Here is a 16,116-nt window from a genome sequence, read left to right as displayed (position 1 = left end):
CTGCGTCCTCTAGCCGGACATCTATGGAATTCCCTGCAGTGCTGTGCCAATTCTTTGGCCACCTAGCTACTGTAAGGAAACTCACAGAGATTGTTAGTAGACATATAACCACCAGCACCGTCCACCTAACCTCGATCAGGTGGAAGCTGGTGGCTACAGGGGAATTAGGCAGGGGAGGACAAAAAACAGAGGTTAAAAACAGAGGTTAAAAACATCCGGAGCTACTAGGTCATACTACCGCTCTGACCCGGGCGAGGACGCTGCCTCGTCCGAATCACGTCCCTCAGACCCTGCTTACCGCTCCGTGACCCGCGGTTCCTCTTGCCCCTGCCCTTAGGCGGGGGAGGAGCCCGAGCCGCAACACTAGCCTTCTGCGCCCCTCTACGACCCTCAGATCGAGATGAGCCAGGACCCCTGAGTTGCTCGGGCTCGGACCTGGACCTTCGTGGAATGAAGGATTTAAAGGCCGCTGAGCGCGCCCTTGCCTCCCTGAACTTCCCGACCACCATCTCGATGGAGGTACCAAAAAGCTCAGAAGGCGAGACCGAAGCATCGAGAAGAAACCCCCTTTCTTCCTTCCCGATGTCAGCCAGGTTCACCCACAGATGTCTCTCCGTCACCACCATGGCCGCCATAGACCTGCCCATGGCGGAGGCGGCCTGCTTGGTAGCTCGGAGAGAGAGGTCTGTGGTGCGGCGCAGCTCGGCTACCTGGTCAGGTGAAAGGCCCTCACCTGTATCCAGGTCCTTCAGCAGGTCAGCCTGGTAGGCCTGGAGCACCGCCATCGTGTGCAGTGAAGCCACAGCCTGACCGGCTGCCGCGTATGACCTGCCATTTAAGCGGGATGTATCTTGGAGGGGCTTAGATGGCAAAGCGGGAGATTTAAGAGAGGATGTTTGCCCCACAGAGAGATAGCAAGCCAGCGTCTCTTCTACAGGGGGCATCCTCTCATAGCCGTTCTCATGCAAGCCCTCGATATTAGCATAGCTCGTATGCTGAAACCGGTGGATGCGAGAGGAAAACGGCCTCTTCCATTCCTTTTCGACTTCTGCATGTAAGTCAGGCAAGAATGGAAGGCTCACCTGGGCTGGAGGGCTATGGTCAGACAAGTACCGCTCAGCAAGGCGACCTCGTGGCGCCACCTTGCTGGCACGCTTCCATGGCAAATCTAATTTTGCCGTGGCGCGATCCATAACCTCTAACAGCTCCTCATACGCGGGACAGGAGGATTGAGAAGGCTCAGCCTCAGCTTCTTCACCACTCTCAGACATCTCCTGCTCTTCCTGGGTAGAACCCAGCAGAGCACTAACTTCAGTGTCAGAATGGGTTAATGATACCACATCTGCCTCCCAAAGTTCGCTCTCGTTCGCCGCCAGAGAGTGTGAAAAGGAAGGTCCCTCTCTACACTCCTCAGCGAGATCCATTTGTGATCCCCACGAGCTCATTCTCCTCCGTGCCTCGGCAACGGCGGGACCTGAGCCGCGGGATCCAGATGGCTGTCCCTCTTTCCTCGAAAAGAGAGACAAACGAGAGTGGAGCTTTCTCAGAGAGAAACGCTCGCAGTGCACGCAGACCGCCCCCTCAAGGACATCGCGCGCGTGCTCTTCGCCCAAACAAGAGACGCAAAGAGTGTGCGTGTCATCGGGTGTCAGATAACGCTGACACGGATGCACACACTGTCTAAACGCCTTGCTAGTGGAAGCCATGATGAAAACAGTAATAGATCGCTCTTACCGTTTTGGTCGTTTCTCAGATGCACGCTTCAAACAAAACAGTCAACTGAAGACGAAGAAGATGGTGACGGGTCCTACGGGCGCGTATTTATAGTCGCGCTGGTAGTGACGTCAGAGGCTGTCGCCGGCCAACACGTTGGCGTTTTTCAAAGTATGCTTCAGACACGGGTCACGACGAGGTGTTCCCCATAGTGTCCCCTCAGAGGACGCAGTTCGAAGTTCCCTTGAAAGGGAACTATACTTTCAAAAAATATATATATTATATTATTAAGAATATTCTAACTACAAGCAACAGCACAAATAAATACAATAGAGTAAAGATACAAATAAAACAAACTGACTCCAGTTTGAATCCAGAATGCGCTTCCATCAGCAGAAACGTATATTATCTGAACCCTGTTTGTTTTACGTGTTATTTATTAAAACCATATTACAGATGCTTTGTCGGATTTAAGTTGAACAGCGGTCCCAGTGCGTGCCGAACCGTGTGTGGTGAACTGAACGGTTCGGATTTTTTCAATGAATCGTCCCATCCCTAGTAAATATAAATGTAATTCTGAACCTGCTCCCTTACTGGCGAACATGGCTGGGATTTTGCAGCAACTTGCTGCGTCTGTGGCCAGGGCTTTTCTCCTTTTTACATGTTCCCTCTCTGCTCCCTCTTTGCGTTTACGGCTGCATTTTTTGCGCGACTTTCTAAGATAATGCCTGCCTCTAGATATAGCCAATTAGGCAGTGCTTCGCTGATGTTTGGTCATGTGGTGGTGTCATTTTCACTCCGTGATCGCCTGATTCGTAGATTCATAAAACCGTCAATTAATTAGCAGTTGCATTCCAGCCTATTGCACGTTAGCCTGATCGACTGCACAGCGGCAGCCGGCAGGCCAGAATGACCGTCAGGCCACCGGGAAATGTCCCGGTGCTCCCGATGGCCAGTCCGCCCCTGAGAGTGACTACTACTGTATGTGTGTGAGCTTTCTGATGTCCTGATGCCAGCTCTGAACTGCATGCAACAAAAACACAAGCCCCAGTTGCGATAACGGCCATCTGGCAAGTGCTCAAGAAGAATATTCGGTCTTGCCTCCAAGAGACAAACAAAATAGACCAAAGTCACTGGTATTTTCAGATAGGTGCACCAGATCTGTTCTCCTGCATTTGGTCTTTTGAGAGTTGGGTCTAATGGGGTTAAAGCCCATTCTCTCTAAGTTTTACATGCAACGTGTCTTTACCGCAGGAGCGGCTCACTGCTGGCAGAATATTTTTCATTATTTAGAGGGCTCCAACACAGATGTAGAGGCACTTTGCGAAATTACTTCCATCCCAACCTACATATTTCTTAGTTTGGAATGCCAAGAGTCCAGAAAACTTGCATAAAGACTAACAGCCTGTCATCTCTGATTCAGTAGATATCCACTTCAATTGTCAAGAATAATTCATTGAAGCTGCCCAAGTAGTTTTAATAGCAGCTTATTGTTTTTTGATTGATAGCGACTAAAACAAACAGTCCTGAGAGATAAACATGTCAAATGTTTTTTTCTCGGATGAATTGCGCACAGTATGACAGCACACATAATAATCATACCTGACAAAAACCTCTGTCAATGACACAATATTTTACTGAACCTAACATTTTTTTCCTCTGAACAGCATTTTTATAGGAATTTGCAAAAATTTAAATGTATGAGAGAGGGTTATTTATAGTTCCAAATCATAGTACCATATGTAGGCAGCATGTTAAGGCATAGAAATGCTTCTGACACAAAGCCTGTTCCAAGGCAGCAACACTATGCTGCCTTCAACAATACCTTGTTTTGGCCAGATTCTGAGGTAGCATCCCCTATATCTTTTAATCCCAGATGACACTAGGTCTGATTAACAATATATTTACATGTCATTGCAAAAGTATTGGTAAAAAGGCTATGTGTTTTATTTTAGAACAGAGCTTTTGCCAATAGTGTCTTTTTTGTATGTGTGAAATTTCTAACTAGAATGATGGCTTTTATGTAAATTAATCAACACATGAAAATGCTAATTTATGTATGCTCACTGGTGTGAAACTATGGATGACAGCTTTTAAACTGTAGAGCAGAAATGTGCATTTTGATGATTTGAAGTAAAGTATTTTGTCGGTATGAGATTGACCCATTTGGTGGGATTCACACCGTCTCTACACTTGTCCTGCTCAGTCTATTCTATGCTTTCTAATCCCATGAAAGCTGTATATAAGCTAGTCCCTCTCCTGCATTCTCCCTCTTGGAGAAAGTCATTTTATAAATTGGATTAAGGCTTCAGATTTGGCAATGCTTTGCTAGACAGACTTTATCTCCTGAAGTCTCTGGCTCCCTGTGCAAGTAACAGTCTGCTCCTGTATGCTACACAGAAGAGGAGCATCATGGCTCAGACATGCCATCTGCCCTGGATAAATTAGCCAGACAAACTACACCCAAACCCGAAACAGTCACAGTGCCATAACCTAGGCCTTGTGTAAAAGCTATAAGCAATATTAAGCATAGTGGTCAATCAATATAGGTTTTTAATCACTGATTCAGACTGTCTGTCAAATTGCTTAATTGTGAATTGTTTCATGGAAAAACATTTAAAGAATAATTTCTAAATATTTTAAGTGTTGTAAGTGTCTCATATTTCTGTATGACTGCATTCTATCCTTTTCTCTCTTTCTTAATAAATTAATTTCCAGAGGACCTATGAAGCCACAATCAAAACACTGCCATTTCAGATGGTGCTATAACAACATCAGCCAGACCTCAGAGGCTGGCATCCTGTAATAGTGTTACCCAGCTACTGATGAGCACCGTGACCTTCCACAGTGCCATGACAATGTCGTATTAGCCTGTTGTCTTCCTGCTTGGCTAATCTCTTCTGTTTGTTTCTCATTACTGGCAGGATTCTGTTTCAGCTTGATCGCCAGCACAGCACTCTGAGCTAAAACTGGCTTTTGCAAGGTGTGCTCTGAAATGTGCTCAGGCTAGTGTCAAATATAAAACAGCTGTATGAGAGGCTGAGCGAGTTGATGAGTAAAATTACTAAGCAAAAATAACAGTGAAGATGGAATTATTAAGCTAGCATTCAGCAGCAAAAACAGTAATTTCTGTAAAATGTGATCTAATGCATGCACTTGTGAGAAACTGCAATTAGATTTAAACCTCATTTTGTATTCAATCTTGTATTTCAGTGTCTATTCCTCAAGTTTATATATGAAACTCCAGGCACATCAGGAGGTCCATGGTACAAGGAGAAAACTATGCATTAACTTTTCATTTATATCAATGGAACATGCTCTGTGATGCAGGATAGTCCTAGTTCTGGAGGCAGTTTGTTTTGGGGCAATCACTTGCACATAACTTAAAGTTTAGAGTCAGAGTAGGATTTTTAAATGTTTTTGAACCAAGTCACTTGTGTTCAACAAGACTGTATTAGGACTGAATAAAAGTAATTTTTAAGTAATGCTTTTTTGATAATCTTACTCCAACATTTAAATGGTAGTGTAAATGTCATGTGGTTAATCTCTAAAGCCACATGAAAACTAGTGACTATCCTGAGCTGTTATGTTAAAAGCCAGCAAAAAGGTAAAATGTAAGTCCAAATATAATTTCACGCTTTTAAGAGCCCTCTGAAAAAGAATCAGGCACTAGTAAAGTAAAACCTCTTGTGTCTTTAAAATTTTAAATGATAAGCTTGACTATATTTTTCCATTCAAATGAGGTACACATGCAAAATATGCAGTGCTGGTTGTGCAGCATTGGGTTAGACGTGCAGGAATATACTTGCAAAACAATCTTCTGTTTTCAGAGTCATTCTAGTGGATGTTAAAAGGTTTAAATCAAAACCTTTGAAAATCAAAAGTTGAATAAAAATAATTCTTAAATATATTTGCATAGTCTGATGTTTATGACAATTTGCGCTCCATATGATTTTTTAAGACCCTGTGCTTATTTGTAACGCTTGTTATTTGTGTCACTGATGTCATCAGCACTGAAAATCAATCGTCTTTATTGACAGATTTCTGTTTCTGCACAAATGCATGCATATGTGTGTGTGTCCCCTATGTGTCCTACATCATGTGACCTATTTTGGATTCATGCATGGAGCTGAAATCTGTGTCAGTGGGTCTCCACCTGGCAATCTGTCTGTTTAGGCCTCAGGCCTTATCAAGCGGTACCTTTTGTTTTGCTCTGAATATGTCCAAAACATCGCCTTGCTTTTTTTTCAGACATCCTCTCTAGTCTTCTTCATGCTTCATTTAGTTTCTCAGTCTTGCACATTCTCTTTTGTCCTTCTACCTATATTTCTGTGAATCTTAGCTCAGTTTTGTTGTGTGGGATTTGTTTTGTCAGTGTAATTTGATTAATTGGAGGCTGGAAGCAGAGCTAAGCACTCTGAAACCTGCCTGAAGGAAGTCTGGGCCACCGTAAGTCCAGGATCACATGGGGTTAGATCTGTGCCTCTTTAAATTGCCTTCCACAACACTGACCTTCTACCTGGCGACTGTTAATACATGTAATTCCTTTCTCATGTCAAGTTTGCTTTCTATTCAGCCTATATTTTCCACTCTTGATTTCTCCATCTGAGCTGGTTTTTGTTGGCCTTATTGCAATAAAGAGGGTATAGATTTGATATTACAACTGAATATGATTTGTTTGATCATATGTTATCATGTTCTGGCTAATGTTTATAATAATATTGATAATTCTCGCTGGAACAGCTAGCCCATTCTGTTCTGAAAGTGTAGTGTCCAACAATGCTCTTAAATGTGTGTGTGTGTGTGTGCGCGCACAGATACACGCACACAGCTTTTTGCTCCTTTGCACTTTCTCACTGATGCATTTTCTAAGAAAATAAAAGGCTTGAGTTTTTGGCATATCACTTCAAAAAACACTGCTGAGGGCCAGAGAATGCTGAGAAGGAATGTGAACCTTCACAGCGCTCAGCTGACCTCTCTCTTTCTTTCTGCTCTCAAAGAAAGCTGCTTTCCTTTTCTTTTTAAGCGGCAATAACCTCAGACAACTTGTAGGTATTGTTTACTTCAGCCTGAAGTATCAAAAACACTTTCATAATGTTCTTATTGTGCTTTCTCTCTTATGACCAAGCCCAGATGGAATCTTTTTTTTTTTTTCTCACAATTTCTGTTTCTAATTTTGTGGCGGAAGGAGAATGTGTGAAATGGATTTAAAAAAGAGAAAATGTGTTAAACCGAGCTGATAATACTACACTATTATTATTAGCTGGAATCACAAAATTAGCCATAATATTTAATGATGAGGGATGGATTCATGATTGACAGGCATTTCAGTGTTGCCACTTCAGATTATGCATGGGGTTGCAAAAATAAAAAGTTTTAATGCAAATTTTTAAATATTGCATTAAATGTACCATAAGAAACATATATGCTAACTTCAGGTCGACAAGTTTTTTTTTCTGTGTGAAGACATGCAACAAATTTTATACATAAAGATGTCATGAAAATGATCGACTACTATTCATTAATAAATTGTAAATGATTTTTGTCTTGAATGGAAATAGCTACTGACATCCTTAATGTGTCTCATAAAGAAACTGAGCATATCAAAACTAATTATGGCAGATCCATGTAAAATTGTATCATGAGGCAATTGTAATATTTTGTGTGGAATGTGCACACCATCCTGAAATGTGTCACGTCCTCGCATTGTCTTCATAAAAAAACAGCGCTGATAAGCGGTCTTTGTTTTGATGAACTCCTAGAGGTCAAGGAGTGGAAACCTGATATGTACATTAACAGAAACAAAACAGTTATTTAAACAGATAATAAATTATATAAAGCGAGTAAAGAGCACTGAAGCAGTCCAAGACTTCAGTCTAGTGCGAATTATGGCATTCTTGTTCCAAGACTACCCTATAACATGCATGAGAATGCAAGAAAGTGTGTAATTTACCACATTTTACTGCAGCAGATTGCTGTTCACTTCTAAATTTAAAAGAATCATTGGTGAGTGGGATCATTCAGTGGAATGCATTGCTGTACTGCATTACAGATAATGAGCTCCATTTTCATGAGACCGTAATAGTAGGAGAAGCGTGTTGAAATCCTGAAGCATATGACCCATCTTCATCATGCTGTCATGCTTTAGTTCCCACTCCCACACTGTTTGAATTGTGTAGGCTGTAGCATTTCCTTCTCTGGTCCCATGTTCCACTGTGGACCTCACACAGGGACACAAAAATTGGATTGCAATATTACATTTCCAAAATCCATGCCATTGTTTGAACTGAAATTTGGATGCTGTATTTGTGGATGGTTTTACATTGTGACTATACACTCATTCTTCTTGACACCCTGTACGTGTATGTCTATGCATCTAGGATTGCAGTGGCAATAGATAAAGACATGTCAAGGCAAAAATCTTCATATAATATTTTCTCAGTTTCTTTGCCTTAGAGTAGGAGTGAAAAGAGAAAGGAGACAGACAATGGGAATTACAAGCCAGTGTGAACATCACACACTGATGCCCCTCAGCTGCTGTTTATCTACACTGAGTCTCACCAACCCAGGACCACAGGAAGCACATCCTCTTCCCAGTGTCTCTACCTCACGTTCTGAGCAGGATATTTATAAGTGACATGATCTCCTTTCCCTTTCTATAGAAAGTCCCACTGAAACTCTCAGTCTCTGTGGAGTTTGTTCTATCGAATATCTTCATCAGTGGATACACTGTCTTGCACTTTCTCATGCTTCATTAAAAAGCTGAACAGAAATGCCGGACCTTTTAGTCATTTGTTCATTATTGGATGTTTTCTGTATAAGCACATTGGCCAGCGGGAGGTTTGGGTTGCTGAGCTAGCTGTTAGGACTTGGATCAAATGTGACTCTTCTCAGCATGTGTGCACACTGCCTGCACAGGGCATAATAGCCTGCAAATTCAGTCCAGATTATAAGATTCCCTCTGAGGATAAAACAAAAACCAGTGTCCAAATCAAGCGTGTATTCAAGGTTGCCTGGTTTGCTAAACTAGCCCAATGGCCCATCAAATATAGCTCAAAACTAGAGTAATGACTCTATCCCAAATATTAAAATATGCACTCTCATATCTGAAATAAGTGTTTTACGTCATACTCTTGTGTTTTCATTAGGGAACTTTAAGTCTCCCTACCAGTGTCCCTCCCTCAATTTTATCACTGATATAATATTCAATATTTTACTTAAATTAGCCACATCAGTTTAAAAGAATCAGTTTACACTATGCTTGCCACAATTCTGCTAGTTATTTCTGTTCTATAAATGTGGTGAGTGGGGCGGGGCTGAGGGACGTGGGAACAAGGAGTGAGGTCGGCAATGATTGGGCAAATCAGTGACACCTGGAGGAGGGACGCGCTGCTGAAGATCCCTCGCCGCTGTGGTGAATCCGCGGATTCACCACAGCGGCGAGGGATCTTCAGCAGCGCGTCCCTCCTTCTCCCGGGTTTCGGCACCACTGTAATGATAAAAACCTTTGTATTCATCCGGAAGAAGGAGGCGGGAACCGGCGGACAATCAAAATGACATTTTAATAATACAAAATAAACACAAAACAGCGCACCAGCCCCTCACGGACGACTGGTACGCTCAAATAAAAACCAAAACACAACTAAAAGCCCAGGCCTGGTCCTCTCTCGTCCTTCACTGTCGTCACTCCAGTTTTCCATCCTTCCATCTCCTACGTGGGACTCGAGACCGGCGGTGGGTCGCAGGTGTCACTGATTTGCCCAATCATTGCCGGCCTCACTCCTTGTTCCCACGTACCTCGGCCCCGCCCCACTCGCCACAATAAAATATTCTATAGTGCATTTTTTAGCAAATATAAAATTTTACTTTATGAATAATTTTAATGATTATTTTAGATGATTAAGCACATACATTGGAACAAACCTACATAACCAAACAACACCATGTTGTGATGTGCAGGATTGTATTAATGCTTGCTGAAATTTGTTAGGAATTTGTTAGAGATATCCTCTATACTGTTATCTTTTTTATGTAATATATGTATAATGGATGGGCACCAACATAACTGTGTGAGTTTTTTGAGTGTATGTAACATATAGCCTGCATATACACTTATATTCACATCTCTGCTATAAAATAAAAAACACCCACCCACCTCTGTATGAGGTCAGTTGTGGATATGGAGTGTAGTTATAATAACGTGTTTTACACCTGTGAGCTTACAGGCCTCCTTCCCACGCAGGGTCTCCTCAGTCGCTCAAACACTCCTGACAAGTGTGTTTCTGTGCATTTTATTTGTGAAATTGTCTCTTAGCTTTATAAACACACCTATACGCTTCCTATCTGCCTCTCGCCCTACTGACATGCAGACATGTGCAAATCCCACCCACACACACCATAGAGAACCCTTCTCACAATCACCCAGTAAATACACTCCTGGCACACTCAGTGATCTTGAACACATGACGTCTGCCTGGCTCGGTCTGTTGATATGGGAGTTCATTTAACCGATGGGTCTATTCTGCAAATTCATTGGAGAATCTGATGCCTGTTGGCATTTCTGTCAGACGAAATTCTGTCCCAAGGTGAAAGATATGCTAAGCGTTGAACAAAGGCAAGAGGTCACATGTGTTGACCTTCTACTCTATGAAGACAAAATGATCTCTAACCCCTCCTCCAGCTTTCCATCCATTCCTCCTGCTTTCTTTGTCTCTTCATATGAAATTAATTACAATGTTTCTCTGGATTTCATACATTAAAGACAGTGTAGGAATAAGCGAGTCATTTTCAGGCGGCTGACAAATTGATGTAAATTTTAAAGGAATTTTTGTTGGAATTTTCAAGATCTTATTATTTATAAAAGTATTTTTTAGGGAAGTCGTGGCCTAGTGGTTGGAGAGTTTGACTCCTAACCCTTGAGTTGTGGGTTCGAATCTCGGGCCGGCAATACCACGACTGAGGTGTCCTTGAGCAAGGCACTGAACCCCCAGCTGCTCCCCGGGCGCCGCAGCATCAACGGCTGCCCACTGCTCTGGGTGTGTGTTCACGGTTTGTTTGTGCTCACTGCTGTGTGTGTGCACTTTGGATGGGTTAAAAGCAGAGCACGAATTCTGAGTATGGGTCACCATACTTGGCTGTATGTCACTTTCACATTTTTAAGGGCCAATCTGGCAAGGTTAATGCAGCCACTAGCTTCTTATTTTATTGTATTTTTTTATAATGTTAAATATTTCAATAAAATAAGAATCAATAATTATTCATTATGTGTGCTAATAACTAGATCTGTATTTGTGCTATAAATTATTATTATTATTTTCAATCCCACTAGTGTAAACCAGCTCTAACATGAGGACCTTTCTTAGATTGTGTGAGACTTTTTTTTAAATTTAAATATGCTTTGCTTTTTATGAGGCTTTTTGGCTTTAGTTCCTACCTTGTATGAAATTACCATCCGCAGTGATTTATTAACTAATGTGTGACAGGAAGTGACGTGCAGCCAGCTGTTTTATAGCCCTGCAATGAGAGATGCATCCTTTCCTGATCATGAAAGTCTGGGTGTGTGACGGTTTCAGTCCCAAGAGTCTGTGAGGATATCCTGCCACACAGCTGTGGTGTTAAACACTAGTCTATATGTGCACTCACTCTCACATAAGCAGACACTCTGGAGTGGAATTGCTCTCCGTCTCTCACTGTCTGACAGAGTACTGTTCTGCTCGGTCAGCACACATACACAAACACTCCAAGGTCATTTAGCTCTGTATAGTGCCCATCACTCGAACCGCACTAAACATCTCAACCTTCTCCTTCAGAGCAGAACACACTCACACTCACATCAGTTCTTACACAGTCAGCACCTGCGTCATGTGGGTAATTCATCCGGGAATAACTGCAACACACATCACTGCATGAACACCGACACTGACTGAGATTTAAGTAATATATGCAACTCTAAATAATATAATATAATATATAATATAATATAATATAATATAATATAATATAATATAATATAATATAATATAATATAATATAATATAATATAATATAATATAATATAATATAATATAATATAATATAATATAATATAATATAATATAATATATAATTTGTAAACTAATTTACCTATTTAAATTGCAGGGATGCTGGAGATTATAACACGTAACGTAACATAACATAACAACATAATGTTTATCCATTTTCAAAACGCATATATATGACTTATAAACAGCGTCTCTTCGTGTTCATCTCTACAATATGAGGCTTAGACCAGGTATGTTTCCAGTTTTACAGACTTGTTTGTGTAGTGCATTTACAATAATTTCATAGTCATTTTTCTCTAACTTTAATTAGTAAAGTTTTCACAGTTTATGACACAGCTCATGGCAGCTGTGAGAGTCCAATAACATAAATCAAAATTAAACTTAATTCAACTAAATTGGGCTACTTTTTGACCGTCATCCTAATCCCAATGTCAAAATATAGCCCAGTTGACCTGAATTCTCCCTGTATCCCTTGGCCTGCCTTTTCTCTTCTTGTTCCTTTCCTCTTTTCTCCTTTTTATTACCATCACACACACTGTAGTATGTGACATGCTCAGTCTCTCCTCAGCAAAAAAGCACAGCTCAGGCTTTATGCAGGACAGCACTGGATTAAGAGCTCCACTTTGTCTGCTAAAGCCTAACACACACACATAAACATGCCTCACCCAGCCAAGACCCACTGCCCTACTGCGGGACAGGCACTTGCATATTAAACACACACAGGGAGCCAGCCGGACAAATGCACATAGAAGTTTGTACTGCACAGCAAATCCAGCAGACATAAGATTCACCTGCATAAACACTCACATACACACACACAGACACTCGACCTGTCCGGCACTGCAGTACATTACAGCCACAGAATCAGCAGAACATCCCACTGCAGTGAAGCCCAAACCCAGCAGCCCCTCCCAACCTCACACTCCAGCACACGCTTACCTTTGTGACAGTCATGCAGAGAACAGTGCAGAAGAGTCAGCTTCCGTTCCTGAAACGCTGAGTGAGATAGGAGGACAGAGAGAAGGACTCACTGAGCGCGTGCAGCCTGCAGTCTCTACGACAGCAGAGTGAGATACGAGAGATTGTAAAAGAGGAGGAGAAGAGAGAGAGAGAGAGAGAGAGGGAGGGTCTGGTCACTGTCTCTTGCTAAGGATCCAAGCCTATCAGTGCCATGGTAGCCATGGTCCTGTAGTCAGCATACTGCAGTGAAGTCAGCATAGTATGTTAGTACTATTACTCCTTGATCTCTCTCTCTCTCTCTCTCTCTCTCTCTCTCTCTCTCTTTCCATGCTGTCAATCTGATTACTGCATGTGCTAATTAGGATTATTGATGGCCAAAACAGCATCACTCTGTTTACAATTTCATACTCTTTCTCTCTTAGCTCTCTGTAAACAACATATATGTAACCCTTGACAACAAAACCAGTCATAAGGGTCATTTTTTTAAAATGAAATTTATATAGCCTCTCACCTGAAATCTTAATAAAGGAGCTTTCCGTTGATATGGTTTGTTAGGATAGGACAATATTAGATCAAGATCCATCTATCTGAAAATCTGGAATCTGAAAAAAAGTTGTCCAAATTAAGTTCTTAGCAATACATATTACTAATTAAAAATATATTTTTTGGATATATTTATGGTAGGAAATTTACAAATTATGTTCATGGAAGACGATCTTTACTTAATATCCTAATGATTTTTGGCATAAAATAACATCTATATTTTGACCCATACAATGCATTGTTGGCTATTGCTCCAAACACACCCTTGCTAGTTGCTACTTAAGACTGGTTTGTGGTCCAGGGTCACATATGCTCTCTCTCCTTGCTGTATCTGCTATCATCATACTCCGGTAACTTGACTGCTATAATCAATATTCATAATGTAAGACTTTGAAAGCTTAAAAACAGTTGAAGAAGACTCAATATTAATTTTATGGGATCATGAATTATACAACAACTACTATTTTGGGTGGAAACTCTGGTTACCCTGTTTTTTTGGATGTATGATGTTAAAGCAAAAATGTATATTAATTGCTTAATTAAATGTATATACTTTAACAAGAATACCATATTTAAGATTCTTCTTAAAGTAAGCAGTGTGTAGAACAAGAAAAACAAACATTTAAACATGATGTAGGATTAACTGTAACTTTATTATGTTCTGCTGCCCTCTTGTGGGCCTCAGCAATATTACATCATTAATTACATTTTTTGAACAACACATTTAAAGGGATAGTTCATCCTGAAAATGTCATTATTCATTCATAGCCGTGTGTACTTTGTTCTGTGGAACACAAAAGAAGATGCCCAAAGGAAAGAGATGCAATGAAAATGAATAGTGACTGAGGCTGCTATTTTGGTTAACATCTTGTGATGTATGGTTGAAATTCATACTAAGGTTAACTTTATAACAAACTGACAATAAGTAGATAAAATAATTTTAAAGTGTGTCTCCACTTCCTTGAAATTGAAGCCAAAACTATACAACTATACAACTATTTGTTCTATTTAACAAATAATATCTAACACCCCCTCATCTAACCAAAGGGTCTATGGACCCTTCCCCCAAAATGCAACTATCACCTCAAAAAAGGTAGAATAGGCCTTTGGTTCCACAGCAACCAAAGGCACACTATCTGATAATGCTAGTTTATATCTCCCAGGAATGTGGCAAAACAACTCTTAACTCAAGTCTTTCAGAAACAGACACATAATGGCTATAAAAAGGCACTCTTCTCTAATAAGTCCATCAGAAAACCTCTCTTTGAATGAACACACATATCCTTTAGGTCATTGTGCATATTATTGCTGTTCTTGTTTATTGTCTGTTGAATTTGAATGTTTTATGCATGCTTATGATAGAACCACTCGTTTAATCTTACCTATATGTAATCTTACCATGTTTAGTATCTATGAATTCGTCTTCTGATGATCTAAACGAGAGTGTATATTATATGTTGATACCTATGCAACATATATTAGTGTTCTAAGAATCCTTACTAGTTTGTATATCAACTTTTGATCCAGTTACATATGCAAATTACCAGGCTTTTTCACACAAAGGGTTATAAAACTCCCCAATATTTCCAAACTCCCGCTTGGAATTTCAGCCTTTCTCATTGGACAAGCCCATCCTGAGAGGCGTGAACCTTCTCAGACCTTAAAGGCCTCACATCAGTGACCCGCCTTCAGTCTGCGGTTCTTTTAGATCCTAAGGGGATGAGAAGGATGAGCCAGAACTCTCTTGGCCCCCTAAGTCTGTGCCAGGTCTCGTGCCTTGACTTTCCATTCACCAAAGATCTTAGGATCTCATCTGATGTCTCTCTTAGCTCTTTTCACTTTCCGCTGGGAAGAAACTCCCAATCACCATCGAGTCATGATATCTTTGGAATTCATCACTCTTCAAAACCGGAAGAAAGTGATCATGACTCCTACACCACTGAACCTCCAAACCATAAAGACTTTGCATCTAGATGATCGTTCCAGGCCGAGGAGATGCAAGTATCATATATTTAATTAAATGAAACAGAGGTTTAGTATAAGCTATAGACCCCATTATAAACTGCACTGATGGTTTTACTCAGGTGGGTAACTGATTCTTTTCATAGCTTCATTCTCTGGTTTTCCTGATGGTATCATCCATGAAATATCATTTGCCCTTTCCCCTTTATGAGTGATTGTATGTTTGTTTGTTAGACTAGTTTGCGTTAGTGTTTAGTTAATAAAACTCTTGTGTACAAATTACATGAGTTTATGATTCTGCCTTACAAATCAATGTACCTTTACGATTCAAATTTTGCTACATGCTCTAATGCATTAATACTTTATGAAAGTATTTTCTGTGGCCAAGAAAATATCCTTTCTTAGAGTTTATATGAAATTATGCTAAATGTTCACTGGACAAACAGAGTTCTACAGTTACTACTGGCAGCTCATATAAATAATTGTAATTAATCATAATTAATTGTAATTATTTATATACATTTCCCTTTTGAGCTTTAATTTACTATGAAATGGTGGAGAACGGTGGCAATCATTTAAACATTATTTGCAAGTGGACTCAGTATCAAACTTGTGTTTGTCTCATATATTTTATTAACATCTTACACATGCAGTTTCTGATAAACTCTGGCAAACTATAGCTTGAATGTGCCTTCCTACGATCAGTAGAAAATTTTCAGTGCTATAATGCATTAAAACCGTACAATAAGAAACGTATTAACCTTATTTTAGCGAAGAAACCCTAAATTCTGTTTTTAGTAGCGCGTAAGCCTTATCTGAATAAGCAACCACAGATTAGCAGCCCATATAAATGGTACCAGAATAAATTAATCTGTTATTGGGCAAAGAAACCACCACC

At 40.5% G+C, this 16,116-nt stretch overlaps 1 protein-coding gene across 2 annotated transcripts in view; it reads right to left on the bottom strand.

The window, feature by feature from the left end:
- LOC132121327 (coronin-2B) overlaps positions 1 to 12,946 on the bottom strand; it is a 41,778-nt gene extending 28,832 nt beyond the window's left edge. Inside the window, exon 1 of one of the 2 annotated variants that reach the window (XM_059530631.1) lies at positions 12,693 to 12,946. In XM_059530631.1, coding sequence (XP_059386614.1) covers positions 12,693 to 12,707 — 15 coding nt within the window. In that variant the 5' untranslated portion in view covers positions 12,708 to 12,946. The remainder of the gene's footprint in view (positions 1 to 12,692) is intronic. The other variant, XM_059530639.1, reaches the window with a different exon arrangement.
- Between the last annotated feature and the right edge of the window lie 3,170 nt (positions 12,947 to 16,116).

The sequence above is a fragment of the Carassius carassius genome, chromosome 3 (assembly GCF_963082965.1).
Source record: "Carassius carassius chromosome 3, fCarCar2.1, whole genome shotgun sequence".
Classification (NCBI taxonomy): Eukaryota; Metazoa; Chordata; class Actinopteri; order Cypriniformes; family Cyprinidae; genus Carassius; species Carassius carassius.
The sequence above is the reverse complement of the archived record's forward strand: the minus strand, read 5'-3'. Positions and strand labels throughout refer to the sequence as shown.